Source organism: Embiotoca jacksoni, unplaced genomic scaffold (assembly GCF_022577435.1).
Source record: "Embiotoca jacksoni isolate LCO1_2020_lvr unplaced genomic scaffold, fEmbJac1.0.p SCAF_7, whole genome shotgun sequence".
NCBI lineage: Eukaryota > Metazoa > Chordata > Actinopteri > Embiotocidae > Embiotoca > Embiotoca jacksoni.
In genome coordinates, this window is record NW_027185425.1 from 5,986,489 (window position 1) to 6,013,260 (window position 26,772).

Consider the following 26,772-nt stretch of genomic DNA (forward strand, 5'->3'; position numbering starts at 1 on the left):
AGCAAAAAGAAACCCACTGTCAGTGTTGCAGCAGCCTGTGGTTGGAGCTTCAGCCACAATGGATCTGAAAGATCTACCCTCATCCAATCAGCACAGCTGGACTCACTTCCTGATGTTTAATCCCTTTAATTAATGTTTAATTCCTGCCAAAGCAGGAAGGGGCCGTCCTTATTTGACTAGGGTAGGGAAAGGTGGGAAGGAGAGTCAGACGGCTGCAGTAAACAGAGGGATACCAACAGTTTTATCTTTGGTGAGTAGACATATGTCGCCTCTGTGCTTTATAATCTCTCATCTGAAGGATGTTTAATCTCTGTGTGAAAGATGAATCAGCTGTATGGCCCTGATAGGAGCACGAGTGGCTGATTCATGTGAGTGGCCCGGAATCAAGAAATGAGAGAAAGATGCCTGAAAGCAAACAGAAAAACAGCCAGAATTTAAGATAAAATACCTGCTGGAGGTTATTTCAGCTGTTACAATGATACTCTGAAGGGCAAGACCTGTAACCATTTGTTTGTGTTCAGTCTTTCTTGTGTTATGTTGTATCCCCAATTGTTTTCCCCGAGTCCGTTGATAGAAGCAGTCTTTAGGCAGTTTCCGATCTTAGCTTATTTTTATTAAGCATAGAATACAAGATATCTTGGAGAGCCCAACATCAACCAAAGGTCTCTTTGTTGGAGTCTGACACATACAGATCAAGCACACACTTTTATACAGTCCTGGGCATGTTTACTTAGAACTAATGTATAACCTCTCGTGCTGAGCCTGTTCTACTTACTTCCTCCTTTCACTTACTGATTTACTAGTCTCATGTCTGGGTCATTACTAGTTCAACGGTTTTCTATACCATATATACAGTTGTTATCCTATACTTGGACTCTTGAACTCTCTCTTCCCTGTTTTGCAACAGGTACACCCAAAGGTCAGTTACGCTGTGTATGTGACTTCCGTATTTCGTACACGTGCTAAATTCCTGCATAAGCAGTGTTCTACCATGATTACAGCCAACATATATTACAAGCAATGTGTTATACAATGATTACAGTCAGTATATATTTTGAACGTACAACATGTGAGCCCTCATATGCACTAAGCAGATCTATATCCCACAGTTACTACAAAATGAAGACACACCTACTGTTGTCCCAGAGTTAATTTTCCAGAAGGACAACATTGAGAAGGATGATTAATCGCACAACTATGAGACCGATGAACTACAATTAGATTTGGGTCTGTGGTCGCTGATTGCTGCGTGTCATCAGAAACACTCCTTTTAAGTGCTTTATTAATAACAATATGTCTTAATTGAGATTATTTACTAAAACACTAAACAAAATTCAGTAAAAAAAAAAAAAAAAAAAAAAAAAATCTAAATTTGAGAGATGTTGTTTTGCATCAATTAATTGAGTCATTGAAAAAAAAAAAAACAACTTTTCTTTTATGATTGATTAAGTCTATTTTAAAGCTAAAACATCAAATTGTGGTGGTTCCAGCATCACAAATGTATTGGCTGTTCTTCTTTGTGTTCTGTCAGAATGAATAAAATATGTTTAGGCTTTGGAATGTTTTACTAATATCATCATGAGCTTTTTTCTTCCTTTTTTCTTTTCATATTTTATGGATCAAATGAATTGAATAATTGGGAAAACAAACAAACAGATTTATCAATAATGGAAACATTGTTACCTCTATGCATAGTTATTGAAGGTCTGTGTGTAACATAACATGACCCCTGTTGGTATCATCTTACAAAGTATGGAGTACAAGCAGCAGCTGCTGACATGTGGTGTGTATGCTCAACATTATGCCTTAAGCTTGATTTTTGGAGTCATGGTAGATGAGGCAACATTTGAGATTCTCTGTGACCAAGTTCTAAGTAAAAGCTCTTGTTTCCGACATCCAAAACAGTTGTGTTTTACGGTGCATTTTGTTGCTTTTTAAAAAAAAAATTTTTTATCTCTTCAGCCTTCAGACTCACTTTGTGTCGACCTTACCGTGGCAGCAGGGATGGCTGACGCAGAGCAAATCAAGAAGACTGCAGCCAAAGTGCTGTGCTGTGTGGAGAAGGTTTCCTCCTTTGCCTCCTCCATCGACCCCATCTTTGGCATTGTCTCCTCCTTGGTTGGGGTGGCTCGCAAGGGCCTGATAGATGAGGAGGATCACGCTCTGGACAAGGACTTCAAGGAGATCCAGACCAAGCTGGAGACCATCTCTCAAAAGAACCAACAATGCCTGAGGAAGATCCGCATTGATGAGGTGAACGAAAAATATGGGACGCACGAGGAGCGCATCAAACACCAGTACACTGCGTTCAACAGCATGGTGGCCCAGGTGAAGAAAGATCCAGACAACGCACCGCGCTACATGGAGACCTTTGAGAAAAGTTATGAGAGAGACAAGCTTGACATGAGCCTGGGTGTGTACTACAGCGGTGTGGTGAGTTCAGAAATGGTGTTTGGAGGACCTCTGCTGAAGGTGTATCTTGACAACTGTGACGGCGACCGTGAAATCATGGAGCGCCGCTGTTCACACATCGTCCACCTGTTCCACATTGGCCTCATCGCCCTAATGGCCTACACAGCTGTTACACAGGATGACGAAGACGAAGTTCGGGTGAAGTGGGGCAAGAGGGTGGAGGAAATCCAGAAGAAGATGGAGGAGGTGCTCAGTCAGTGCAAAGACAAATCGTCCTGAACGTGGACCTGCTGTGAGAGGACGTCCTGCGGGTTTGGTGGCGACAACACGACCAACGATCTGCGCTCTTAGCTGTGGACCAATGAAAAAACGATAAATGGTGAGGGAGGTGTTCAGATCTAAACACTGCAATATAAAAGTACTCAATAAGAAGCAAAGATATTTGAAATATCTAATAATGTAGTTGGTGGAGGTGGACCTATGCTATTTTAGATTTTCCTGTAATCTGTAAGACTAAATACTGTTTTAGGTGCTGATTTTTATTCAGTCTATTAGACTTTGTAAGGGGAATGGACACAGTATTTGACATCTTAGCTGGTTTGTTGTACAATTGGCATCACTATGGGAACAATTTTTAAAATTCTTTTAAAATCACTTGTCGGCCCTGATGTGGTTACTGAATGGGAGCATTTTTATTTAATGTGAGCTCACCAAATCAAATTCCTATCTGATATGTTGAAGTGGCAATGAATTGAATATAATATATTCCGTGCAGAAGCTCATTCTCAATACGACCACCTGATGGTGCCAAAGTAAGACATTTTCAAGTGTGACGCTTTAAAACTCCTTCTAATGAAAATTTAAGCTTCTAACCTTGTTAACATGACAGTCAGAGTTTCATCCATCACATGCACTGTGAGGCCTTCCACATCATCGAGCTGCAGGCGAGCCATTATTCTTTTAATTCTGTTGGGGCTGCTGTTAGTTTGGCCATTTTCCACAGCAGAAATCCAGATTCATCTTAATGAGAGAATAACATTTACGATGCCTTCGTTCCGCTCCCAATAAGCCGAGTTTGTATTGTATTTAATACTTCATTTCTATATCAGAACTATATTGTAGTATTTCAGAGACGGCTGTGAAACTGCACTTGGGATCTTTTGTATTGACAAGTCAAAAATGTCTTTAGGTGTTGGGGAGTCTCATGACGTCCATATCTCTAATGCTGTATATGTCTATGCAGCTTTTGGTCATGGGATTTTATATCATGTGTGTGGCCTTTTTCTCTGTTGGAGCATTAAGTTTCAGGTAATTTAAAGGGCCAGCTCACCCAAATGTATTCAGATTTTCTCTCACCCCCAATTGTGTCTAGCTGCAAAACTCGTCACTTTCTGTCATCTTTGAACTGTTGACAGCATTTTCTGTCAAGACATTTTTCTTCCTATATTTTGAGTTGAAAACAAATATGTATGGATATTTTATACAACCACTATAGCTACCTGAAAAGTGCTGACAGCTTTTTCTGTGATACTGTATCTGCAAAGAATTGCTGAAATTTTCTTTTACACTGGCAAACAAAATAAACAAATCTATCTCTTTGGTAAGAATAGGAACAGACATGTGAATAAACATTTTCTTTTGTAATTTGGGTGAAATGCCACTTCAATGCTCTGTATGTGTCTTTTCAAAAAAGGATTGAATATGCCTGTCTTCACTGTTTGAAAATTGTGATTAAAAATAAATCAAAGTCTTCTCAGCAGTATCGGTGATACTCACATGAAACCACAGACAATATGAAGTAGTTTGTTTCCTGATTTTTAAGTGTCACATTGTTAATCACCTATGTTTCCTAAGCATTTCTGTGGTGTCTGGTCATCCAAACTGGTTAGGTGGTGTGGAACTTTACAATTAAAACAAAAAGAAACCCACTGTCAGTGTTGCAGCAGCCTGTGGTTGGAGCTTCAGCCACAATGGATCTGAAAGATCTACCCTCATCCAATCAGCACAGGGCATGCCTGACTCACTTCCTGATGTTTAATCCCTTATTTGGCAGGAAGGGGCCGTCCTTATTTGACTAGGGTGGAAAATGATGGAAAGGAGAGTCAGAAGGCTGCAGTAAACAGAGGGATATCAACAATTTTATCTTTGGTGAGTAGACATTTGTGGCCTCTGTGCTTTATAATCTCTCATCTGAAGGATGTTTAATCTCTGTGTGAAAGATGAATCAGCTGTATGGCACTGATAGGAGCACGAGTGGCTGATTCATGTGAGTGGCCCGGAATCAAGAAATGAGAGAAAGATGCCTGAAAGCAAACAGAAAAACAGCCAGAATTTAAGATAAAATACCTGCTGGAGGTTATTTCAGCTGTTACAATGATACTCTGAAGGGCAAGACCTGTAACCATTTGTTTGTGTTCAGTCTTTCTTGTGTTACTACAAAATGAAGACACACCTACTGTTGTCCCAGAGTTAATTTTCCAGAAGGACAACATTGAGAAGGATGATTAATCGCACAACTATGAGACCGATGAACTACAATTAGATTTGGGTCTGTGGTCGTTGATTGCTGCGTGTCATCAGAAACACTCCTTTTAAGTGCTTCATTAATAACAATATGTCTTAATTGAGATTATTTACTAAAACACTAAACAAAATTCAGTAAAAAAAAAATAAATCTAAATTTGAGAGATGTTGTTTTGCATCAATTAATTGTGAGTCATTGAAAAAAAAATACTTTTCTTTTATGATGATTGATTAAGTCTATTTTAAAGCTAAAACATCAAATTGTGGCGGTTCCAGCATCACAAATGTATTGGCTGTTCTTCTTTGTGTTCTGTCAGAATGAATAAAATATGTTTAGGCTTTGGAATGTTTTACTAATATCATCATGAGCTTTTTTCTTCCTTTTTTCTTTTCATATTTTATGGATCAAATGAATTGAATAATTGGGAAAACAAACAAACAGATTTATCAATAATGGAAACATTGTTACCTCTATGCATAGTTATTGAAGGTCTGTGTGTAACATAACATGACCCCTGTTGGTATCATCTTACAAAGTATGGAGTACAAGCAGCAGCTGCTGACATGTGGTGTGTATGCTCAACATTATGCCTTAAGCTTGATTTTTGGGGTCATGGTAGATGAGGCAACATTTGAGATTCTCTGTGACCAAGTTCTAAGTAAAAGATCTTGTTTCCGACATCCAAAACAGTTGTGTTTTACGGTGCATTTTGTTGCTTTTTAAAAAATTATTTTTTTATCTCTTCAGCCTTCAGACTCACTTTGTGTCGACCTTACCGTGGCAGCAGGGATGGCTGACGCAGAGCAAATCAAGAAGACTGCAGCCAAAGTGCTGTGCTGTGTGGAGAAGGTTTCCTCCTTTGCCTCCTCCATCGACCCCATCTTTGGCATTGTCTCCTCCTTGGTTGGGGTGGCTCGCAAGGGCCTGATAGATGAGGAGGATCACGCTCTGGACAAGGACTTCAAGGAGATCCAGACCAAGCTGGAGACCATCTCTCAAAAGAACCAACAATGCCTGAGGAAGATCCGCATTGATGAGGTGAACGAAACTTACGGGACGCACGAGGAGCGCATCAAACACCAGTACACTGCGTTCAACAGCATGGTGGCCCAGGTGAAGAAAGATCCAGACAACGCACCGCGCTACATGGAGACCTTTGAGGAAAGTTACAAGAGAGACAAGCTTGACATGAGCCTGGGTGTGTTCTACAGCGGTGTGGTGAGTTCAAACACGGTGTTTGGAAGATCTCTGCTGAAGGTGTATCTTGACAACTGTGACGGCGACCGTGAAATCATGGAGCGCCGCTGTTCACACATCGTCCACCTGTTCCACATTGGCCTCATCGCCCTAATGGCCTACACAGCTGTTACACAGGATGACGAAGACGAAGTTCGGGTGAAGTGGGGCAAGAGGGTGGAGGAAATCCAGAAGAAGATGGAGGAGGTGCTCAGTCAGTGCAAAGACAAATCGTCCTGAACGTGGACCTGCTGTGAGAGGACGTCCTGCGGGTTTGGTGGCGACAACACGACCAACGATCTGCGCTCTTAGCTGTGGACCAATGAAAAAACGATAAATGGTGAGGGAGGTGTTCAGATCTAAACACTGCAATATAAAAGTACTCAATAAGAAGCAAAGATATTTGAAATATCTAATAATGTAGTTGGTGGAGGTGGACCTATGCTATTTTAGATTTTCCTGTAATCTGTAAGACTAAATACTGTTTTAGGTGCTGATTTTTATTCAGTCTATTAGACTTTGTAAGGGGAATGGACACAGTATTTGACATCTTAGCTGGTTTGTTGTACAATTGGCATCACTATGGGAACAATTTTTAAAATTCTTTTAAAATCACTTGTCAGTGCTGATGTGGTTACTGAATGGGAGCATTTTTATTTAATGTGAGCTCACCAAATCAAATTCCTATCTGATATGTTGAAGTGGCAATGAATTGAATATAATATATTCCGTGCAGAAGCTCATTCTCAATACGACCACCTGATGGTGCCAAAGTAAGACATTTTCAAGTGTGACGCTTTAAAACTCCTTCTAATGAAAATTTAAGCTTCTAACCTTGTTAACATGACAGTCAGAGTTTCATCCATCACATGCACTGTGAGGCCTTCCACATCATCGAGCTGCAGGCGAGCCATTATTCTTTTAATTCTGTTGGGGCTGCTGTTAGTTTGGCCATTTTCCACAGCAGAAATCCAGATTCATCTTAATGAGAGAATAACATTTACGATGCCTCCGTTCCACTCCCAATAAGCCGAGTTTGTATTGTATTTAATATTTCATTTCTATATCAGAACTATATTGTAGTATTTCAGAGACGGCTGTGAAACTGCACTTGGGATCTTTTGTATTGACAAGTCAAAAATGTCTTTAGGTGTTGGGGAGTCTCATGACGTCCATATCTCTAATGCTGTATATGTCTATGCAGCTTTTGGTCGTGGGATTTTATATCATGTGTGTGGCCTTTTTCTCTGTTGGAGCATTAAGTTTCAGGTAATTTAAAGGGCCAGCTCACCCAAATGTATTCAGATTTTCTCTCACCCCCAATTGTGTCTAGCTGCAAAACTCGTCACTTTCTGTCATCTTTGAACTGTTGACAGCATTTTCTGTCAAGACATTTTTCTTCCTATATTTTGAGTTGAAAACAAATATGTATGGATATTTTATACAACCACTATAGCTACCTGAAAAGTGCTGGCAGCTTTTTCTGTGATACTGTATCTGCAAAGAATTGCTGAAATTTTCTTTTACACTGGCAAACAAAATAAACAAATCTATCTCTTTGGTAAGAATAGGAACAGACATGTGAATAAACATTTTCTTTTGTAATTTGGGTGAAATGCCACTTCAATGCTCTGTATGTGTCTTTTCAAAAAAGGATTGAATATGCCTGTCTTCACGGTTTGAAAATTGTGATTAAAAATAAATCAAAGTCTTCTCAGCAGTATCAGTGATGCTCACATAAAACCACAGACAATATGAAGTAGTTTGTTTCCTGATTTTTAAGTGTCACATTGTTAATCACCTATGTTTCCTAAGCATTTCTGTGGTATCTGGTCATCCAAACTGGTTAGGTGGTGTGGAACTTTACAATTAAAACAAAAAGAAACCCACTGTCAGTGTTGCAGCAGCCTGTGGTTGGAGCTTCAGCCACAATGGATCTGAAAGATCTACCCTCATCCAATCAGCACAGGGCATGCCTGACTCACTTCCTGATGTTTAATCCCTTATTTGGCAGGAAGGGGCCGTCCTTATTTGACTAGGGTAGAAAATGGTGGAAAGGAGAGTCAGACGGCTGCAGTAAACAGAGGGATATCAACAATTTTATCTTTGGTGAGTAGACATTTGTGGCCTCTGTGCTTTATAATCTCTCATCTGAAGGATGTTTAATCTCTGTGTGAAAGATGAATCAGCTGTATGGCACTGATAGGAGCACGAGTGGCTGATTCATGTGAGTGGCCCGGAATCAGGAAATGAGAGAAAGATGCCTGAAAGCAAACAGAAAAACAGCCAGAATTTAAGATAAAATACTTGCTGGAGGTTATTTCAGCTGTTACAATGATACTCTGAAGGGCAAGACCTGTAACCATTTGTTTGTGTTCAGTCTTTCTTGTGTTACTACAAAATGAAGACACACCTACTGTTGTCCCAGAGTTAATTTTCCAGAAGGACAACATTGAGAAGGATGATTAATCGCACAACTATGAGACCGATGAACTACAATTAGATTTGGGTCTGTGGTCGTTGATTGCTGCGTGTCATCAGAAACACTCCTTTTAAGTGCTTCATTAATAACAATATGTCTTAATTGAGATTATTTACTAAAACACTAAACAAAATTCAGTAAAAAAAAAAAAAAAAAAAAAAAAAAAAAATCTAAATTTGAGAAATGTTGTTTTGCATCAATTAATTGAGTCATTGAAAAAAAAACAACTTTTCTTTTATGATGATTGATTAAGTCTATTTTAAAGCTAAAACATCAAATTGTGGTGGTTCCAGCATCACAAATGTATTGGCTGTTCTTCTTTGTGTTCTGTCAGAATGAATAAAATATGTTTAGGCTTTGGAATGTTTTACTAATATCATCATGAGCTTTTTTCTTCCTTTTTTCTTTTCATATTTTATGGATCAAATGAATTGAATAATTGGGAAAACAAACAAACAGATTTATCAATAATGGAAACATTGTTACCTCTATGCATAGTTATTGAAGGTCTGTGTGTAACATAACATGACCCCTGTTGGTATCATCTTACAAAGTATGGAGTACAAGCAGCAGCTGCTGACATGTGGTGTGTATGCTCAACATTATGCCTTAAGCTTGATTTTTGGGGTCATGGTAGATGAGGCAACATTTGAGATTCTCTGTGACCAAGTTCTAAGTAAAAGATCTTGTTTCCGACATCCAAAACAGTTGTGTTTTACGGTGCATTTTGTTGCTTTTTAAAAAAAAAAATTATCTCTTCAGCCTTCAGACTCACTTTGTGTCGACCTTACCGTGGCAGCAGGGATGGCTGACGCAGAGCAAATCAAGAAGACTGCAGCCAAAGTGCTGTGCTGTGTGGAGAAGGTTTCCTCCTTTGCCTCCTCCATCGACCCCATCTTTGGCATTGTCTCCTCCTTGGTTGGGGTGGCTCGCAAGGGCCTGATAGATGAGGAGGATCATGCTCTGGACAAGGACTTCAAGGAGATCCAGACCAAGCTGGAGACCATCTCTCAAAAGAACCAACAATGCCTGAGGAAGATCCGCATTGATGAGGTGAACGAAACTTATGGGACGTACGAGGAGCGCATCAAACACCAGTACACTGCGTTCAACAGCATGGTGGCCCAGGTGAAGAAAGATCCAGACAACACATCGCGCTACATGGAGACCTTTGAGAAAAGTTATGAGAGAGACAAGAGTGACATAAGCCTGGATGTGTACTACCGCGGTGTGGTGAGTTCAAACACGGTGTTTGGAAGATCTCTGCTGAAGGTGTATCTTGACAACTGTGACGGCGACCGTGAAATCATGGAGCGCCGCTGTTCACACATCGTCCACCTGTTCCACATTGGCCTCATCGCCCTAATGGCCTACACAGCTGTTACACAGGATGACGAAGACGACGTTCGGGTGAAGTGGGCCAAGAGGGTGGAGGAAATCCAGAAGAAGATGGAGGAGGTGCTCAGTCAGTGCAAAGACAAATCGTCCTGAACATGGACCTGGTGTGAGAGGACGTCCTGCGGGTTTGGTGGCGACAACACGACCAACGATCTGCGCTCTTAGCTGTGGACCAATGAAAAAAGACAAATTATGTTATAATATAAAATATATATAAAACCAAAGCCATGTTGATCTGTATCTGATGTTTGAATTGCAGCGTTTTAGTTCTTGGGTGTTTGTTATTTTCAAAGTCGTTATCATAGCTTTCAGCTGCTTGTCACACGTCAATAAAAGCTGAAGTTTTATACAATCTTCTCTTCAATAAAATGCATAAATGATTACGATGTCAACTTGTATATTTGTGAATTTCTGTCACTTTATCTACGCTAAAACCAGCCATTTATATATAAAAAAGTTATGCATTCCATAGATATCCACTATACAGTACAGGCCTCAGGTTTTATCCACTCTTCAAGGACATGAGTTGTACTTAACTTAAGGAAAATATAAATATTATTGAGCTCAATAAAACATTCATGTCAAACTAATAACCCTCAGTTCAGAATCAAAACGTAAAAAAAAAAAAGTGTGGATAAAACCAAATATTTATACATAATATAAAGGACAAAGTAACATTTGTAATTAGACCCATGAGACCTTAATTCAATTTGTATTAATACTCACATAACTTATGGCATCGATAAAGACATGAACAAAGCTGATCAGTGTTGAAAGCATTATTCTATTGAACAATTAGTCACCAAAATAATTTTTATGGCAAAATAAAAATCCTAGCTGTTCTTCTGTTCCAGTTTACATGTGATAGTGTGTGCTAATGTTTTGGCTTCCTCAAGTCTCCCCTGGTTGCCAAGCAACTGCGCATTTCTTTAAGAGGAAAAACAAAAATCAGGAAATAGTACAAAACCATTCATGTAAATGTTTCTGTAACTGCAATTAAACCCTGAATATTTTTAAACAAATAAATATTTTTATTTTTTATTTTTTTCATTTTGTTTATTGCTTGCGAAATGGCTGCTAAATTGTTGCTATTGCTTGCAGAGTTACGCAGCGAGTAGTTCCGGGCTCTGTTAGTTAACATCGCACCGCCGCTTGGTTGCGGCGCACCGGGTCCCCCTCGCCGCCAGAGTCCTCTGTTGTCCAACCGGAGCTGCTGCACTGAACGTAACGTGATTCCTCTGTTCGTCTCTGCTGCCCTGCCCCGACTCAAAAGGGCCCGAAGGATACTTCAACCCATGCTCGTGACGGTAAACCTTGGAGCAGCCTCCGGGCTCCGGACTCTTCATGTGACGCGCTGAAGACCATCGGGAAGGCGACGGAAGGTGCGTTTGGGTCTGTTTGAGACGCAGGTCGCGTCGCTTTCGGTGAGTTTCGGGCGGCTCGACGAGCGGAAAAGCGGTGATGATCAGTGTAGCATCCCGGCTACTGCTGCTGGTTCAAACTTCAAACAAACAAAACAAAAAGTTGACCATGTTTACTGTGGACGCGAATATATAGAAACACCGGACGTACACGGCAGCACGGCGTGTACTGCAAAGTACAAGTATGTAAAAGACTTCGTGTAATAACTGTTTAAAGACGGCTCAGTCTGGTTTCCGGGGCGTGACCTTCCTTTGAACTCAACAAGTTGATTTCTGAACTGAGCGTTATGAATGTTGATTATAATGTACTGTATATTAATCCTATTTCACTTCATTTGTGTACAACATCCCTATTTAAATATAATTCGATTTTAAATGCACTAAAACCATTCATATGTGCCCCAATCTTTGTTTTGCTGCTTCTTTCAAGTTGCATTACAATCAAATAATGCCGTTTTTACAGGTTAATTGAACCTTCAAAGTAAGAGAAATGACAAGTGACTTCTTTCACCATTTAGACCTGCAGTGATTATTCAATATATTTGAACGGTTAATAGATAATCCGAATAGTTGCAGACACATTTCTGTTGTTGAACTACTTCATTATTCTAATTGCTTCAGATCTTGTTTAGCTCATCCCAAATGGTGTATAAAGGATTTAAAGATATCATAACATTCCTGGTATTTTTCTTAATGGGTGAAGCTCTTATTTTGTCAGATTTGTTGAGCTTAATGATCAGTGTGAACTAGCTGCCTCTCAGCATTAAATTACTTTTCTCAGCAATCACGATAATATTTTCCCTCACCTGCGATCTTGTGTTTCAGGCATGCCTCTCCACAGCATCTGGCCCCTGTGTAGGATACTTTCTCGGGTCTGAGGAAAAGAGGACATGATGGGCAACGAGGACGGCCTTGAAGATGTGTTCGTTGCTGTCGTTCGTCCGAAGAGTCAAGTCAGCCTGAGCTCGAAGGAATACAGAGCCAAAGCCTACGAGGTATGAAGAGAATCAATCACGTTCTTGCCTCAACATCTAGTGCAGAAAATGTTATATACAGAGGACAATGTGATACAAAATATACTATGAATAAAAACACTCGTACAAAATGCCCATTAAGTAAAAAAAAAAGCTAGATGGGTGCTAACATAATTACAGTTAGTTGTCACGGCTGCGTGCGTGAACCAGTTAACAGCTCAAACGAGAACAGCTGCATCTAACCAGATCAAACTACCGCCAGCACAGAGCTCGTGACTCACTGTCAGTTTTCATGTGTCCTGTGTGAAGATCCTGTTGAAAGAAGTTCCTTTGGAGGGGAAGGAGAAGAAGAGAAAGAAAGTCCTTCTGGCAACAAAGATCAAAGCAGGGGGAGACAAATCCAAATCCATATTGGATTACGTCGACGAAACGATACGACCGATCTACAATAACCAGGGCTTCATAGGTGAGACTGACATCAATACGAGTCGCAAGCAGTGCAATCAAAGACTTGATATGATCTGACGGATTGCTTTACCCTCATCGTTTTTCGAGTCTTGGGAAGCACTGATCTAAGCACAGTTTTGGTTTGCAGGAAAGCGCGTGGTGTATATGAAGAAATTCACTCTTGAAGGATACAATGAAGGGAAAGAGGCCTCACTTTTTGTTGTGCCAGTCAGTGTTAAAGGTGAGCGAACTGGCTCTGTAGATTCTGTAAAACACAGTTTGAGCCGTACATGCGTTCGATTAATGAGGTGTTTCTGAACAGACAACAGTAAGCCGGTCCACAGCCCCGGGAGCCCCAGCTTTTACTGCTTCCAGGACATCATGCGGGTGTGCAGTGAGACCAGCGCTCACTTCTGCTCCATCACCTCCAAGATGCTCCTGGCCTTAGACAAGTGAGGATACGTCCGCAAACGCTGTCTTCTCATTCCCAGGAAACGACACCGAGGTGAGGTTTTTGGGGGTGAAATGGTCTTGAGCTCTGCCTCTTTCGCCTCCACAGATGGTTAGCGGAGCAGCACACTGTGCCTCACGCCATCCCCGGTCTGTTCAGGCCGGCACCGGTGGAGCGGGTGAAGACCAACGTCAGTAACCCGGCCTACAGCAGCGAGGGCAAACTGAGTGACGAGGGTCTGCACATGGGCTATACTGCTCTGGAGATCAAAAGCAAGATGATGTCCCTGGAGAAGGCAGACATGTGCATCCTGAATCCCCTCTATGGCTCTGATCTGCAGTACACTAACCGGGTGAGAGACCTCGTCATAAGACCGTCTATATACAAAGAACTATTTCTGTCAATGCCTCTTTCTGTACCAGGAGACTTCACAGACTATAAGTGTATTTGTTATAAAACTTATATTTATAACTACTTGAACTTAAATATTTCTTTTCTTTTATCTTTAGGTAGACAAAGTTATCATCAACCCCTACTTTGGGCTTGGAGCACCAGACTACTCCAAGATACAGATCCCCCAGAGGGAGAAATGGCAACATGGCCCCAACTGTGTGACAGAAGACAAGTAAGAGTTTGTTTCCCACACGAATCACACTGTCATTTCTGTCATCTGCCATCATTTGGGGATTCTTGGATCGTCTGGATGGACAGTGTGGATGCTCTGAATTGAACTCACGACCTTTGGCACACATTCACCCACTCTTTTTCCCGCTTTTTGTTTCCGCATCATAAAATGACCTTGAAACCACTCACCACTCACTCCTGTCTCCACAGGGAGCGCCAGTGGGTGGACGACTTTCCTCTCCACCGCAGTGCCTGCGAAGGAGACACGGAGCTGCTCTCTAAGCTTCTGGACAGTGGTTTCTCAGTCAAGCAGCAGGACAGTGATCACTGGGCTCCCATACACTATGCCTGCTGGTGAGTCTGACAATCGTCTCGCAGCCCGAGAAACTCTTAAAGCTGATGTGTGCAGTTTTCTGGAAAAGGCAAAAACAAAACAAAATTAAAACTGCAAGCAGTAATATGCGGGCCCTCGCACGCTGCGCATCGGGGAGCCATCCCCAACGTGCATATTGCATTTCCCAGCTTGCAGTTTTAATTTTGTTTTGTTTCCTGTCTCCAGCAGGGGGCACCATGACTATGAGCGAATCTTACCATACAGGTGTCTTCAGGGCGGGACTGTTATCAAAGATGTAAATGTTTGAGGAAGATGGGAATATGTACATAAAAGTTACAGTCACTTGTAGTTTCATGACGAGACGCTCAAAATGGCCGCCACGCCACACCGACCGACAAAAACAAATTCATGATGCCGAGACACTTTTTTTGTACATCTCGTTGTGATACACACGTCCAACGAATTTGGTGCATGTAGGTGAAACTAGTTGCCGGGGAAGCAGTTTAGGAGGCGCTGGCGAGCCGTTTGGCCACGCCCACTCACAAAACACATATCAGATGTATCGTCTCACCACACCGGATGTATTGTGACACGTTTCATGAGCATCTGTTGACCTGAAACGTCAACTTCCTGTGTCACAGCAACGCCCTTTGACAAAGTCGCATGAAACTTCTCAGTATGTCATCATCAGTGTCTGAAGGCTATTCTGACCCGACTTTAGGTTCATGTGATCAACCAGCTCCACGAAGCATGTGAAAGTATGAAATATTTCATTTCCAGTTGCCAGCAGGGGGCGCTATGACTGTGAGGGGATATTACCATACAGGTGTATTCAGAGCTGGACTTTTATCAGGGAACGTTTGAGGAAGATTGGAATATGCGCATAAAAGTTACAGCAACTCGTAGTTTCACGGCGAGACGCTCAAAATGCCCGCCACGCCACGTGCACACCGTTGGACGAAAACAAATTCCTTTGATATATTTTCATCTCCCAGGTGTTAAGATAAGACACAGAACTTCAGGTCGGTACGTCAAAGTCTGCAGGAGGAGTTTGTTCAAATACGACGCACACGAACCATCGGTGCTCGGGGCCCTAAAAATACCCAAATTTGAAAATACAGAGTTGCCTCTTCCAATGCTGGGAGAGCAACTTTACTACCGCTGAATCATGGTTAATATCTGAAGGGAAGTGCAGGCACATCTGTATCTGTAGGACAGCCAATAGAAACGCCCCTCACTCTGAGCTGATCCGTAATCGGCCTCAAGTCTCCGTCATCGGCCACATTTTCTCTAAAGCCTTAAATACAGAGCCGAGAGTCGAGCGTTCTCTCAGCTCGCTTAAGATAAAATATACTTAAAAGGTTACTGTGGAGTTTTTGACCAACGGTGAGAAAGAAAACCCTTTTTACCTCAGTTTTTTTTTTTTTTATCAAGTATCAAAAAGTTCTTATTTCTTTGGACTTTGTTTTTCCTTGCTTATGATGAATCGTGGTAAAGTTTATGCGGTTCCATGCAGGCACGGTAAAGTTGAAGCGACCAAGCTGTTGCTGGAGAAAGGCAACTGTAACCCAAACCTGCTGAACGGCCAGCTCAGCTCCCCTCTGCACTTTGCAGCCAGAGGAGGTCACGCAGAGATTGCGCAACTCCTGCTGCAGCACCCCGAGATCGACCGGGTACGAAATATGACGCGGAGTTGTGTTCATACTTTGTTTTTTCATCTTCTTTCTTCTGCAGCTACATCAAAATGATTAAACAGACGGTAGAATTTGAACATGATATTGATCAAATGTAGCTGCAGCTACGTACAATATTTTGCTTAATAAAATAATGTATTTGCCTGTTTGATCTGTAATATTATTAAGCCATTAAAAAAAAATATTTGTCAGATTACAGCATAAATCATAAAACATATCTGTTGCAGAAAGGTAGAAAAACATTTCCTGTTATTTATTTTTTTATGTTTAAATTTGCGAAAATTTAAGCTGGACATTTTTTTTTCAGTAAAGTACAAAGAGTGAGGGTATATTTGATTCATGACTCTGAACTTTGTGATAACTGTGTTAAAAAGTTGTATGATTTGTAAATTTCTCTCATCTAGTTGTGGGTTTATATTTAGACGACACAATTGTTTATCATTATAAAAACCTGTAATTCATTTGACGTGGTAGATAAGAATCAGTCATTTCTGGTATTGACTCTTCCAACTGCAGCACATGGAGGACCAGCAGAAGAGATCACCTCTGCAAGTGTGTGAGGAGAACAAACAGAACGAATGGGAGGAGACGGTGAAACTTCTGCAGCAAGCCAACAGCAAACCAGTGAGTCTCACAGTTACTTTATTTGTTGTATTGGAAAACAAATTGTGATGGAACCGATTTGATTTTGTGAAAATAGACGAGTTTCACTGAAACACATACCATCAAGGTAATCATGCTGCTACTCATCCCAGCACTGACATATATACTGAAAAGTATGCATTAATGTGTGTGCCTTAAAAGTCTATTAAACTGGCCTATTTTTATAAAAAAAAATTAAAAAAAAAAAAAAGAAGTAAGAATGCAAGAAAATAGAAGTGCTTGAGGTCAATTGGCTTTGGATGTTAACTGAGGTATGAATTTCTGTGGCAGTTCAGTCCGATGATCACTAGATGGTGGCGTTTCCTCAAGCGTCGTCCCAGGTGTGAGGCAGATTTGAATAGCGAAAGACTGTATTTTACTCTGGGTTTTTTTTGTGTTTCCCAGTATGAAAAGGTCCGCATCTATCGCATGGACGGCTCATATCGCTCTGTGGAGCTAAAACACGGCAACAACACGACGGTGCAGCAGATCATGGAGGGCATGCGTCTCTCTCAGGAGACCCAGCAGTACTTTACCATCTGGATCTGCTCAGAGAACCTCCGTGAGTCCAAATGTTAAACTCTCAAATACGTCCAAATGGACACCTGCTCAGTCAGGGTCGAGTCAGGTGTGAAATATTCATTTGAGAACAAGTCTCAGCAAATGTTTTGTGCTGCTTTTCTGATTCAGTGACTTTAACAGAACGAAGCCTTAGTTTTGTTTTTGTTGCAAGATCCCGTGAAGATTTGTGCGTATTTTGTGTGTCAGACCTGCAGCTGAAGCCGTACCACAAGCCCCTGCAGCACCTGCGGATCTGGACAGAGATCGTTACGGACCTGACGGTGCTGGATCCCCAAAGGGAGACACCTCAGCTCTTCCTCCGCAGGGACGTCCGACTGCCTCTTGATGTCGAGAAAAAGGTCGTTCGTGTTTACGAGAAGCTTTTTGTTTACAGTCTGTATGTAAGAAAAGCCAGAGACTGACAAGGTTGACTGTAGATGTTGGCTCCTGATGTTGCTACTTACTGTTTTGAAAAAGGTGGAGGATCCACTGGCCATCCTTATCCTGTTCGATGAGGCCCGCCACTGCCTCTTGAAGGGCTTCTTTCCGGCTCCGGACAGCAAGCTGATCACGCTGGCCAGCCTCCTCCTGCAAATCATTTATGGCAACTATGAGAGCAAGAAGCACAAACAAGGCTTCCTCAAGTAAAAGACTGTTTTCAAATCCCATTTGTGTTCAAATATGACTTACCAGACTAACATTTTTCCTGAAAATTAGGGAAGTGCATAAACAATTTAAGAATGACATGAGTATTTTGAACAATGAAGCTACTTTTAATTGTTTTATTTCAACAGTGAGGAAAACCTGAAATCAATTGTGCCGATATCCAAAGTAAAAAGCAAAGCATACCACTGGACCAACAGGATTCTTCATGAATACAAAGTACATTCATGTTTTTATTTTTTTTAATTTTTATTGTTTTTAATCCTTTAAATAAAATCCCATTGCTGCCTGAGGTGACTTCTGCCCCTCCCTCCCCCCTCCCAACAGGCCCTGAGTACCAGTGAGGGAGTGAGCAAAGAGATGCACCACCTGCAGCGGCTCTTCTTGCAGAACTGCTGGGACATCCCGACCTACGGAGCGGCTTTCTTTACAGGCCAGGTCTACACCAAAGCCAGCGCAAGTAACCACAAAGTCATCCGCGTCTACGTCGGGGTCAACACGAAGGGGCTGCACCTCATGAATATGGAGACCAAGGTGTCCCGCCATCTTTCTTTTATGTTTGAAACTTCTGCCGCACGCCGCATTTTCCTGTCCGCTGAAGCTTTCTGTTTTCTGAACCACGACCAGTTAACGACCTGTCTTGTTTGTTGATTTTAATATGCGGCGTCTCACTTTTGCATGCAAGAATTGACCTAATGCCTTCCCTCGCAGGTCCTTCTCATCAGTTTAGAGTATGGCACTTTCATGTGGCAGCTCGGCCATGCTGACCAGTACTTCCAGATACACAGCGGCGACAACAAAATGAACTTCATTGTGCACACAAAACAGGTAAGTGCTCCAGGATACGACCCAACGCTTTGCGCTTCCGTTTTTATATCTGAAGTAGAACGATCCGATCCAGGCACGAATAACCCTCGAGTCCATGTCTAGAACTTTTCTTGGGGATGCAGGCTCAATTTTAAATGCTGCTATGTTCAATGTCCATGACTTTTTTTTACAGGCTGGCCTTATTGTGAAGCTTTTAATGAAACTGAGTGGACAGATGACTCCGAATGATAAAGGTGTAACAGACAAATACGCATACGGCTGAACACTGTTGAAGGAACCACAGCTGCCAAAGATCCCAGTGGAGGTTCTTTGTACTGACCATCATCTGACTGCAACAACTCTGGATGGGGAGTTGGCCTCACCAAAAACGCCTCATTTAGTTTTACAGGCTTCGTGATCTTTTTCACAACTTTACATTGTTTATTTTGACGAGTCATATATGTTGATTGCATGTAAATAGGTTTATTATTTAATGTTTGTTTTAATAAATGGATGTAAGAAAGAGGACGTGTCTGTCACAAAATATTTTCAAAACAATATTCATAAAAAGTGTGGTTTTACAGTGATACATTTTTATGTTATTAATAAGAAGCAACCATGCAGCAGTCTGGTTCATGTTAGAAACCGGCAAATGTTTGAGTTTTCTTTCATGGCATTAAGTACTAAACAAGATACTGCAGAAATACGACATGAAAGACTTTAAAGCAATGACATACACAAACAATATTGTGCATATATATGTTATGTACGGTCTTAATACAGAATAGGACTCGTGAGGTTTTTGAGGGTGTTAATGAAATACACTTAATATCTAAGTTAAATGATATGTTCTACCTTATTTACTAAATTAACTCAATCCATACAGCTGTAGCCTTTTTAGCTAATAGTATTATTGTTTTTTTTTGTAAATAGCTTTTGATGTTTTTACACTTAATTTAAATTTTTTGTTGAAACAATCTTTTAAAAATTTTGCAATTACATTTTTTTTTTTCGATGTCTTGGTACTCAGAAATATTCCATTACCTTGAAGGGAAGGTAGAAATAAGTGGAACTTTTAAACGCGTGGAATAAAGAGTTCTAAGGGAAAGTAAAACGTGGAAAATTAAGATAAAACTAGTTCAATTATGAAAAAAAAGGAAATCAGAAGTCCTGAACATCGACTTGGCCGTCGTTGTCCTGCTGTGGTGACATCATATAGCAAGACATGGGTTCAGGTACCGGCAGCCAATCAGAGCGGCAGTTCCTTGACTGACACGCGGCCAACAGCCAATCAAAAGCCAGCATCGGTCAGGCGGGGGGGCAGGACCAGTATTGACAGGTAGAGATGTCGGGGAAATGAACCAAGGGTCCGGACCCCGGACAGGCACGTCAGAGCCTCCTGTCTTCTTTACGCGTTACGACCGACTGCTAAAAATCAACCGCACACGTCTCCCAGCTGTCGGCGGGTGAGCGACTCTTTTTGTCCGGGAGGGTTAGCGGATCCCAGCCGGTGAAGTTAAAATGTCGATGTACATATATCAGATGAGCAGCAAACTTATCGGGGACACCGTCGGGACAATGAGCGACAACCTGACCTCCGTGGTGCTGGCAGCCTCCGTCGTCACTCTCGCTCTGGGATATATCTTCAAACACTTCTCCGACGAGGACCCGGTCAGTTTTCTTCACATCAAATGTGCAGCAAGTGCCAGTTTTAATTCGTCTTAATTCATTCTTGTCGTCGTCACGATTCCTCTCACAGAAACACCCTCCTTACATACCGTCCTGCGTCCCCTTCCTTGGACACGCCGTTGCATTTGGAAAAAGCCCGATTGAATTCCTTGAAAATGCTTATGAAAAAGTGAGTAACAGAAAATCAACACGCAGTGATTTTTTTTATTTATTTATTTATTTTTTTTTAACAAAATCGTCTTACTCTTTTTTTTTTGTTGTTGCAGAAATGGCAAAATATGATCAGATCCTGCTTCTAAAATATATATATATATATATATATTTAATGTTTTACCCAGTTTTCTACTTACTAGATGAAAAATCTTTGGATTTGTACTTTATAAAACACCCAACTTGGAAAATAATCCTGCGCAAACCTGTGTTAGTTTGCACTCGTGCATAAAACCCATCTTAACAGTTTAAGATGGGTTTTTGGAGAAGCTTCACACACTTCCTGACATCCCCTAAACTATTTGGCTTGTAAACCCTTAAAACAAAGCAAACAAGCGTCAACAGTGATCCAGTGGAGGAATACATAAATATAGATTATAACCAGGTTGTTGTTTTTTTTTGGATGCAAGTAGTAGAGATCTAAAGGGACACAATTATCCACTGATTCACAAGGAAAAAAAAAAATGTAAAAAAAAAAAAAAAAATAAAGGCTCCATGTTTGACCTCCTGCGTCTTGCGCGGCTCTCCCCTTCAGTACGGCCCCGTGTTCAGCTTCACCATGGTGGGCAAAACGTTCACCTACCTGCTGGGCAGCGAAGCAGCGACGCTGCTGTTCAACAGCAAGAACGAGGAGCTGAACGCGGAGGACGTCTACTCCAGACTCACCACTCCCGTGTTCGGCAAAGGGGTCGCCTACGACGTGCCGAACCCCGTGAGTCCGTCAGAAGCGACACAAGATCATGTGATATTGAACATTTACAAATAAGGAAATTAAATCGGCCGCAGTACACACTTATTTTTATTTAATTTTTCCTTCCCCCCCCCCCCCCCCCCCCCCTCATGCGCGTGTTGCAGATATTTCTGGAACAAAAGAAGATGTTGAAGACTGGACTGAATATTGCCCATTTTAAGGATCACGTGAAGATCCTCGAGGCGGAGACCATGGAGTATTTTCAGAGATGGGGAGACAGCGGGGAGAGAAGTAAGATCTTTCACGAATAACACCGTGACAACGCCATCACCTTACAAAGTGTTGTTCAGCCATGTAATTCAATCGCAAACTGCACAATCTGAAGACGCTAAACACTGAACATATTTTGAAGTGATAAGGAGACGCTGCTCGTGTATTTGTGCAAAGAATCTGCAAAATGCCTTTTAGTTTATTTACCAACTAGACCTAAAAGAAATGTACATTGTTTATCCGTCTGATTGTTTTTTTTTTGGATTTCCCTGAAAATTGCTGAATCTTACTCAATGAACTTTCACCTGCGTTCAGACCTCTTCGAGGCTCTGTCCGAGCTCATCATCCTGACGGCCAGCAGCTGCCTCCACGGGAAGGAGATCCGCAGCATGTTGGACGAGCGAGTGGCCCAGCTCTACGCCGACCTGGACGGAGGGTTCAGCCACGCTGCCTGGCTCCTGCCCGGCTGGCTGCCCCTGCCCAGCTTCAGGTACAAGTCGGTCTGCACCTGAACACGACCAGTGCTGCGCCTGCCACGGTTTACGACACCCGAGTAAACAGCATCCGACTGTTTTGTTGTTGTTGTTGTTGTTCTTAGGAAGAGGGACAGAGCTCACAGAGAGATCAAGAACATCTTCTTTAAGGTGATCCAGAAACGCAGGAGATCTGGAGAGAAAGTGGACGACATCCTGCAGACGCTCATTGATGCCACCTACAAGTAAGCGGGCGTCAGTCCGTCACCGCGGGTATGTCCCGAGACAAAGTTCGGGAGCACCAAAATTGTGTTTTTTTTTTAGCCAAGAGACTGTCCCATCGTGAAAGCGTCCACGCAAAGAAACACCGGATACGTCGTGACGTCTCCGCTGCTGAAACGTGGTGAGATTTATTCAAACTTTCCAAACTCGTCCTCCCCTCTTCAGAGATGGACGGCCGCTGAACGACAGCGAGATCGCGGGGATGCTGATTGGTCTCCTGCTGGCGGGTCAGCACACGTCCTCCACCACCAGCGCCTGGATGGGGTTCTTCCTGGCCCGAGACAAAGCTCTGCAGGAGCGCTGCTACGCCGAACAGAGGACGGTCTGCGGAGAGGCCCTGCCTCCACTACACTTTGATCAGGTAAGAGTCGCGTCATTGATTGTGATTTTCATTATTATCGGGACGATAACTTCATTCCTAAACAAGTATTAAATGGAAAATAAAGGAGCCATTTTATAAACTCAATACACCATGACAACAGCGGTCTACTTCAACACGGATAAGGAACAAAACGTGAGAAAATAAAGAACAAATAAATTGTGCATGGTTTTATTGTCTTGTTCTTGACAGAAAATCAGGAGACGCACCTTCTTCTGGCTATAGAAATCCAGGACCCCTCTTTTTTTTTTCAGACAAATTCACTTCAGCTGCGCTGACCACCGAGATTTAGGTTTAGCGTGAGAACAGCTGCATTACGACTCCCGATTGACCTTCACCCTGCGCACAAACAATTAAGCAAGGAGACGGGAACATTTTAGCCCTCAAAACAGACCGACAGGCATGCATCAAAATATTTTCTACACTTGGTATCCTCTGGGCTTTTTTTTTTTTTTTTTTTTTTGGTGTGATCACAAAGACTTAACTTAAGTGCTAATTCTGTCGCGCCGTCGTCCTCAGCTGAAGGATCTCAGTTTGCTGGAGCGCTGTTTAAAGGAAACCCTGCGGCTCCGCCCACCCATCATGACCATGATGAGGATGGCTCGCTCTCCTCAGGTGAGGCCGGCCCGGCCAAGCACACACACACACACACACTCCAGTCTTACTCCACATTCTTCTGTCAACTCGCGTCACGATATTTACTGTATCCGCAGTACACTACAGCCGACGTGTGTGTGTGTGTGTGTGTGTGTGTGTGTGTGTGTGTGTGGTGTTCCGCTTCCTCAGACCGCCGCAGGGTACACCATCCCTGTGGGCCACCAGGTCTGCGTCTCCCCGACTGTCAACCACCGTCTGCAGGACACCTGGGCGGAGAGGATGGAGTTCGACCCCGACCGCTACCTCAACGATAACCCCGCAGCGGGAGAGAAGTTTGCCTATGTGCCGTTTGGAGCCGGTAAGAAGAAATATTTCACTGTTCGTTGTTAAAAACAAAACAAAATTACCACGTGAACCAAATTATTATTTAACTGTATTAAATGAAATAAAAAATAAAAAAAAACCTGTCCTCTTCCATCGTCAGGCCGTCATCGCTGCATCGGGGAGAACTTCGCTTACGTCCAGATTAAAACGATCTGGTCCACCATGCTGCGCTTGTACGACTTTGACCTGGTGGACGGATATTTCCCCACAATCAACTACACCACAATGATTCACACCCCTCACAACCCCGTCATCAGATACAAGAGGAGAAAGCAGTGAGAGACGGGAGGCAGACGCCAGAAACGGGAAACATCCCGAGTGTTTGAAGTGAAGCTCTGACTTCATGGGACTTGAATGGAGAATGATTTTCGATGAATGCACTTTTTCCTCTCGTGTCAAACCTGTGCTTTTACACCTTCTTTTATTTAGTCTGGAGTCCAGCTCTTATTCTGAATGTCCGCTAGGGGTATGTTATATCATTTCATTCAGTCATTTTTACCATGACAAAACAAAATTCCCGTTGTGATGACGGCAATGTTCCGACTTGTTACGTGCACAGCTCGCACAAAGAAACAAAAAGCCTGGCTGAAAGCGCCTCAAATTTATTTTTGCTGCAATTGTATGTTCTTGAAATTGATAATAAAATATTTGTCAGTGTTTTGTCATATTATCAGGAATATTGATATTGCAGAAATACCCTAAAATATTGTAATATTATTTTAGGGCCGTATCGGCTTTTATATGCTTGTATCTCCGGAGGGAAAAACGTGGCTCAAACTGCAACGCTGATGCTCATATTCACAATGTGAATTTAAAAAAAAAAAAAAAATTTTTAAAGTAAGATTGGAGAAATATTTGTGTGCCTTTGTGATGGGGGAAATATGCCTAGAAGACTTTGAGCCCATCACCAGAAGAATCCCAGAGATCTACATTGTTTATATTGTTTGTCCAGTAATAATGTAGTCCTCAACCATCTCACCAGCTCGTCCATTTGCAGCTTTCTGTCGGCTAAAGCTTTCGATTCCATGACGTGATCTTCCTCTGCAGATGACAGAGCAGCGTTACATCAGGACTTTTACTTGTAAAAGTAGTATTGTAGTACTTTTACTTTCAAGTGAAGGTCTGAGCTGTTCTTCCGCCAATGCTAGGGGTCGCATGAGGTCACCAAACTATCTCCTATTAAGAAAGGCAACGGTAAGTCCGGGAGAAGTCAAACTGAACATCTGGAGGAGACATGAATCGGGGAAAATAAGGGAAGACACGTATTACACGTTTAAAACACGTTGCAGAAGCTTTAATCAGAGAATTAAATGCTGTTTGAAGTTTTGAGTGAACAAGCGTTTGTAAGAAAAACGAGATTTAAAGATGAGTCAAACTGTTAACAAGTTGTGGCTTCATATTTACAGAAAAAAGTAGTTTAACTTTTCCTTTTTTAGTTTTTATAAGCCCCCAAAAAACTGTTGTTAATATTCAAATGTTTGTGCTTAATATTTTCTTTGAAAAATAAACTTTCTTGGAAACATTTTTGATGTCCTTTGCAGAAAAATGTGGATTTTCCTCCAGGAATGCAGTAAAAGCAAAAAAAAAAAAAAAAAAAAAAAAAAAATCCAGAGCTCTTTCAAATAATGTAGTCCTCTTTATTTCAGTTTTTGACAAAATACCCAGAAAATTCAAAGCTCCTACGCTTTACAAAAATACGTTCTTTCTACAAATGTCCTCCGTAGTCTGTCCGCCCTAAACAAAACACAGTGTAGTGTAGAATATCCAGTAGCAGCCTCCTGAACAGTAAACCCAAACATTCTCTACATAACGCTCCACCCATACAACACAAACATATAAATTAATCACAAAGTTTTAAATTAGCATTAGACAAATATACATGATTGTTTGTCATCCACAACAAAGAGGCAGATCAAATTACAAACATAGCTGTTTTTCAAGTGCTGGCGACAAAAAGCCTGAATACAACGTGTTGTACACTAATAAAAAAAACAACGTGTTTTGGTCCACATGGAAAGATACAGTCCACACCAGAATGATAGAAAACAGCAGAGCGCTCAGCACGAGAAAAGGCAACTGAGTTTCTTCAAGCCAAAGGAATCGGCATCTATCGTCTCAAGCCAAAGTGCAATTGAGCGTATGAAGAAGCACCTGGGGGAGAAAGTAAAAACAGCGTTTAACATACAGCAACACAGCAGCTACAACACTGTATCTGAAAGAGATGGCGCCTTCAAATGTAGTTGTGTGTTTTTGAATGATTTGCATAAATGAGCCGCAGCTCTGAGGCTATTTGTTCCGAAAAAAAAATCGCAAAAGCAGTAGCAGGTAATCCTTTTTTTTTTTGTTCTTGACATGACATTGAAATACCAAACTGACCCCTTTCTTCAAAAGTTAAACACAAGTTCATATGCTACTTTCATCCCACATCTCTGAAGTCTTTGCCATGTTTATATTACAGAACCTGGTAGTGTGCATATACATGACGGCACGTATTGTTTTTCCCCAGAGGAAGACGAGCTGGGAGGACCGGCCGTGACCCGGTCACTGTGGTGTTCGTGTACGCGTCACCTGATGTCACGCTGCCCAGCCTCCTCTGCAGGGCCTCCAGCCTGGAGATGTAGTCCGTGAGCGCTCGGTCGGGGTCGTAGCTCTGCAGGTGGGAGCAGGTGAGAGCTCCGTGGTCTCCAGCCACGTGAAACCTGCAGAGTGAACACTCGGATTGAACAACTCTGTAAGAGCGGTTGACACTGCGACATGGCTGGTTATAGTCGGGGTGTCATGAGCATGTTTAATGAGGATGTCACTCGTTTTTGTGTGTCATATAATATGCTCTTTGCTCTTCAATATGCTATGTACAGTTCTGACTCGTATATATCGGTGTTCTTGATGGATCAAATAGAACATTAATTATCGATGAAACTACATTAAACGTTTTCCGACAACAGCTTTTCAAACATGAGGGTTATGCTTGCGTTTACCAGTTTCATGTGATTGTTAACACTATGTTTATATTTTGTATTGATCAGACAATGTTTGCAATTTTAGTTGAATTATTTCTGGTATTTTCCCTTTTACCAAATGTTTTAGAAGCAGAAGAGAAAGAGGCGTCAACATGATCGGTGGGTGT

The 26,772-nt window shown here is 41.8% G+C and overlaps 6 protein-coding genes across 10 annotated transcripts in view; 5 read left to right on the top strand and 1 right to left on the bottom strand.

Annotated features, from left to right (window-relative positions):
• Window positions 1-204: 204 nt before the first annotated feature.
• On the top strand, window positions 205-4,192 carry LOC138214544 (protein rapunzel-like). The gene is made up of 2 exons (XM_069176250.1): window positions 205-250; window positions 1,963-4,192. The coding sequence occupies exon 2, from the start codon at window positions 2,005-2,007 to the stop codon at window positions 2,689-2,691; it is 687 nt and encodes a 228-aa protein (XP_069032351.1). The 5' UTR covers window positions 205-250; window positions 1,963-2,004; the 3' UTR covers window positions 2,692-4,192.
• Window positions 4,193-4,506: 314 nt separating this feature from the next.
• Window positions 4,507-7,879, top strand: LOC138214528 (protein rapunzel-like). The gene is made up of 2 exons (XM_069176228.1): window positions 4,507-4,560; window positions 5,684-7,879. Exon 2 carries the CDS (start codon window positions 5,726-5,728, stop codon window positions 6,410-6,412), a length of 687 nt encoding a protein of 228 aa, XP_069032329.1. The 5' UTR covers window positions 4,507-4,560; window positions 5,684-5,725; the 3' UTR covers window positions 6,413-7,879.
• Window positions 7,880-8,196: 317 nt separating this feature from the next.
• Window positions 8,197-10,444, top strand: LOC138214941 (protein rapunzel-like). The gene is made up of 2 exons (XM_069176801.1): window positions 8,197-8,281; window positions 9,417-10,444. Exon 2 carries the CDS (start codon window positions 9,459-9,461, stop codon window positions 10,143-10,145), a length of 687 nt encoding a protein of 228 aa, XP_069032902.1. The 5' UTR covers window positions 8,197-8,281; window positions 9,417-9,458; the 3' UTR covers window positions 10,146-10,444.
• Window positions 10,445-11,243: 799 nt separating this feature from the next.
• krit1 (KRIT1 ankyrin repeat containing) lies at window positions 11,244-19,198 on the top strand. 2 transcript variants are annotated; one of them, XM_069176696.1, is made up of 17 exons: window positions 11,244-11,476; window positions 12,299-12,468; window positions 12,757-12,913; window positions 13,043-13,135; window positions 13,217-13,346; window positions 13,454-13,697; window positions 13,855-13,970; window positions 14,180-14,323; window positions 15,820-15,976; window positions 16,514-16,621; window positions 17,045-17,201; window positions 17,408-17,559; window positions 17,678-17,844; window positions 17,995-18,082; window positions 18,191-18,397; window positions 18,575-18,691; window positions 18,864-19,198. In XM_069176696.1, the coding sequence occupies exons 2-17, from the start codon at window positions 12,364-12,366 to the stop codon at window positions 18,951-18,953; spliced, it is 2,232 nt and encodes a 743-aa protein (XP_069032797.1). In that variant the 5' UTR covers window positions 11,244-11,476; window positions 12,299-12,363; the 3' UTR covers window positions 18,954-19,198. The 2 variants fall into 2 exon arrangements, with proteins under 2 accessions (XP_069032797.1, XP_069032796.1); XM_069176695.1 differs by having other exon boundaries at window positions 11,244-11,434.
• Window positions 19,199-20,003: 805 nt separating this feature from the next.
• On the top strand, window positions 20,004-24,302 carry cyp51 (cytochrome P450, family 51). Its single transcript, XM_069176235.1, has 10 exons — window positions 20,004-20,341; window positions 20,430-20,528; window positions 21,105-21,281; window positions 21,425-21,551; window positions 21,846-22,020; window positions 22,129-22,248; window positions 22,451-22,646; window positions 23,184-23,279; window positions 23,451-23,619; window positions 23,746-24,302. The coding sequence occupies exons 1-10, from the start codon at window positions 20,192-20,194 to the stop codon at window positions 23,922-23,924; spliced, it is 1,488 nt and encodes a 495-aa protein (XP_069032336.1). The 5' UTR covers window positions 20,004-20,191; the 3' UTR covers window positions 23,925-24,302.
• A 966-nt stretch (window positions 24,303-25,268) lies between these two features.
• akap9 (A kinase (PRKA) anchor protein 9) overlaps window positions 25,269-26,772 on the bottom strand; it is a 68,869-nt gene continuing 67,365 nt past the window's right edge. For all 4 annotated transcript variants that reach the window (XM_069176233.1, XM_069176232.1, XM_069176234.1 and 1 more), the window contains 2 exons: window positions 26,214-26,344; window positions 25,269-25,796 (listed from right to left, as the gene is read on the bottom strand). In XM_069176233.1, coding sequence (XP_069032334.1) covers window positions 25,753-25,796; window positions 26,214-26,344 — 175 coding nt within the window. In that variant the 3' untranslated portion in view covers window positions 25,269-25,752. The remainder of the gene's footprint in view (window positions 25,797-26,213; window positions 26,345-26,772) is intronic.

Bases quoted from the DNA above. Each gene is read 5' to 3' on its own strand.
- LOC138214544 (XM_069176250.1), top strand. From the start codon at position 2,005: ATGGCTGACGCAGAGCAAATCAAGAAGACTGCAGCCAAAGTGCTGTGC.
- LOC138214528 (XM_069176228.1), top strand. From the start codon at position 5,726: ATGGCTGACGCAGAGCAAATCAAGAAGACTGCAGCCAAAGTGCTGTGC.
- LOC138214941 (XM_069176801.1), top strand. From the start codon at position 9,459: ATGGCTGACGCAGAGCAAATCAAGAAGACTGCAGCCAAAGTGCTGTGC.
- krit1 (XM_069176696.1), top strand. From the start codon at position 12,364: ATGATGGGCAACGAGGACGGCCTTGAAGATGTGTTCGTTGCTGTCGTT. The intron at 16,622-17,044 runs GTGAGTCTCACA...TGTGTTTCCCAG, and splicing joins AGCAAGCCAACAGCAAACCA to TATGAAAAGGTCCGCATCTA. The intron at 18,398-18,574 runs GTGTCCCGCCAT...CTTCCCTCGCAG, and splicing joins TCATGAATATGGAGACCAAG to GTCCTTCTCATCAGTTTAGA.
- cyp51 (XM_069176235.1), top strand. From the start codon at position 20,192: ATGTCGATGTACATATATCAGATGAGCAGCAAACTTATCGGGGACACC. The intron at 20,529-21,104 runs GTGAGTAACAGA...TCTCCCCTTCAG, and splicing joins TTGAAAATGCTTATGAAAAA to TACGGCCCCGTGTTCAGCTT. The intron at 21,282-21,424 runs GTGAGTCCGTCA...CGCGTGTTGCAG, and splicing joins CCTACGACGTGCCGAACCCC to ATATTTCTGGAACAAAAGAA.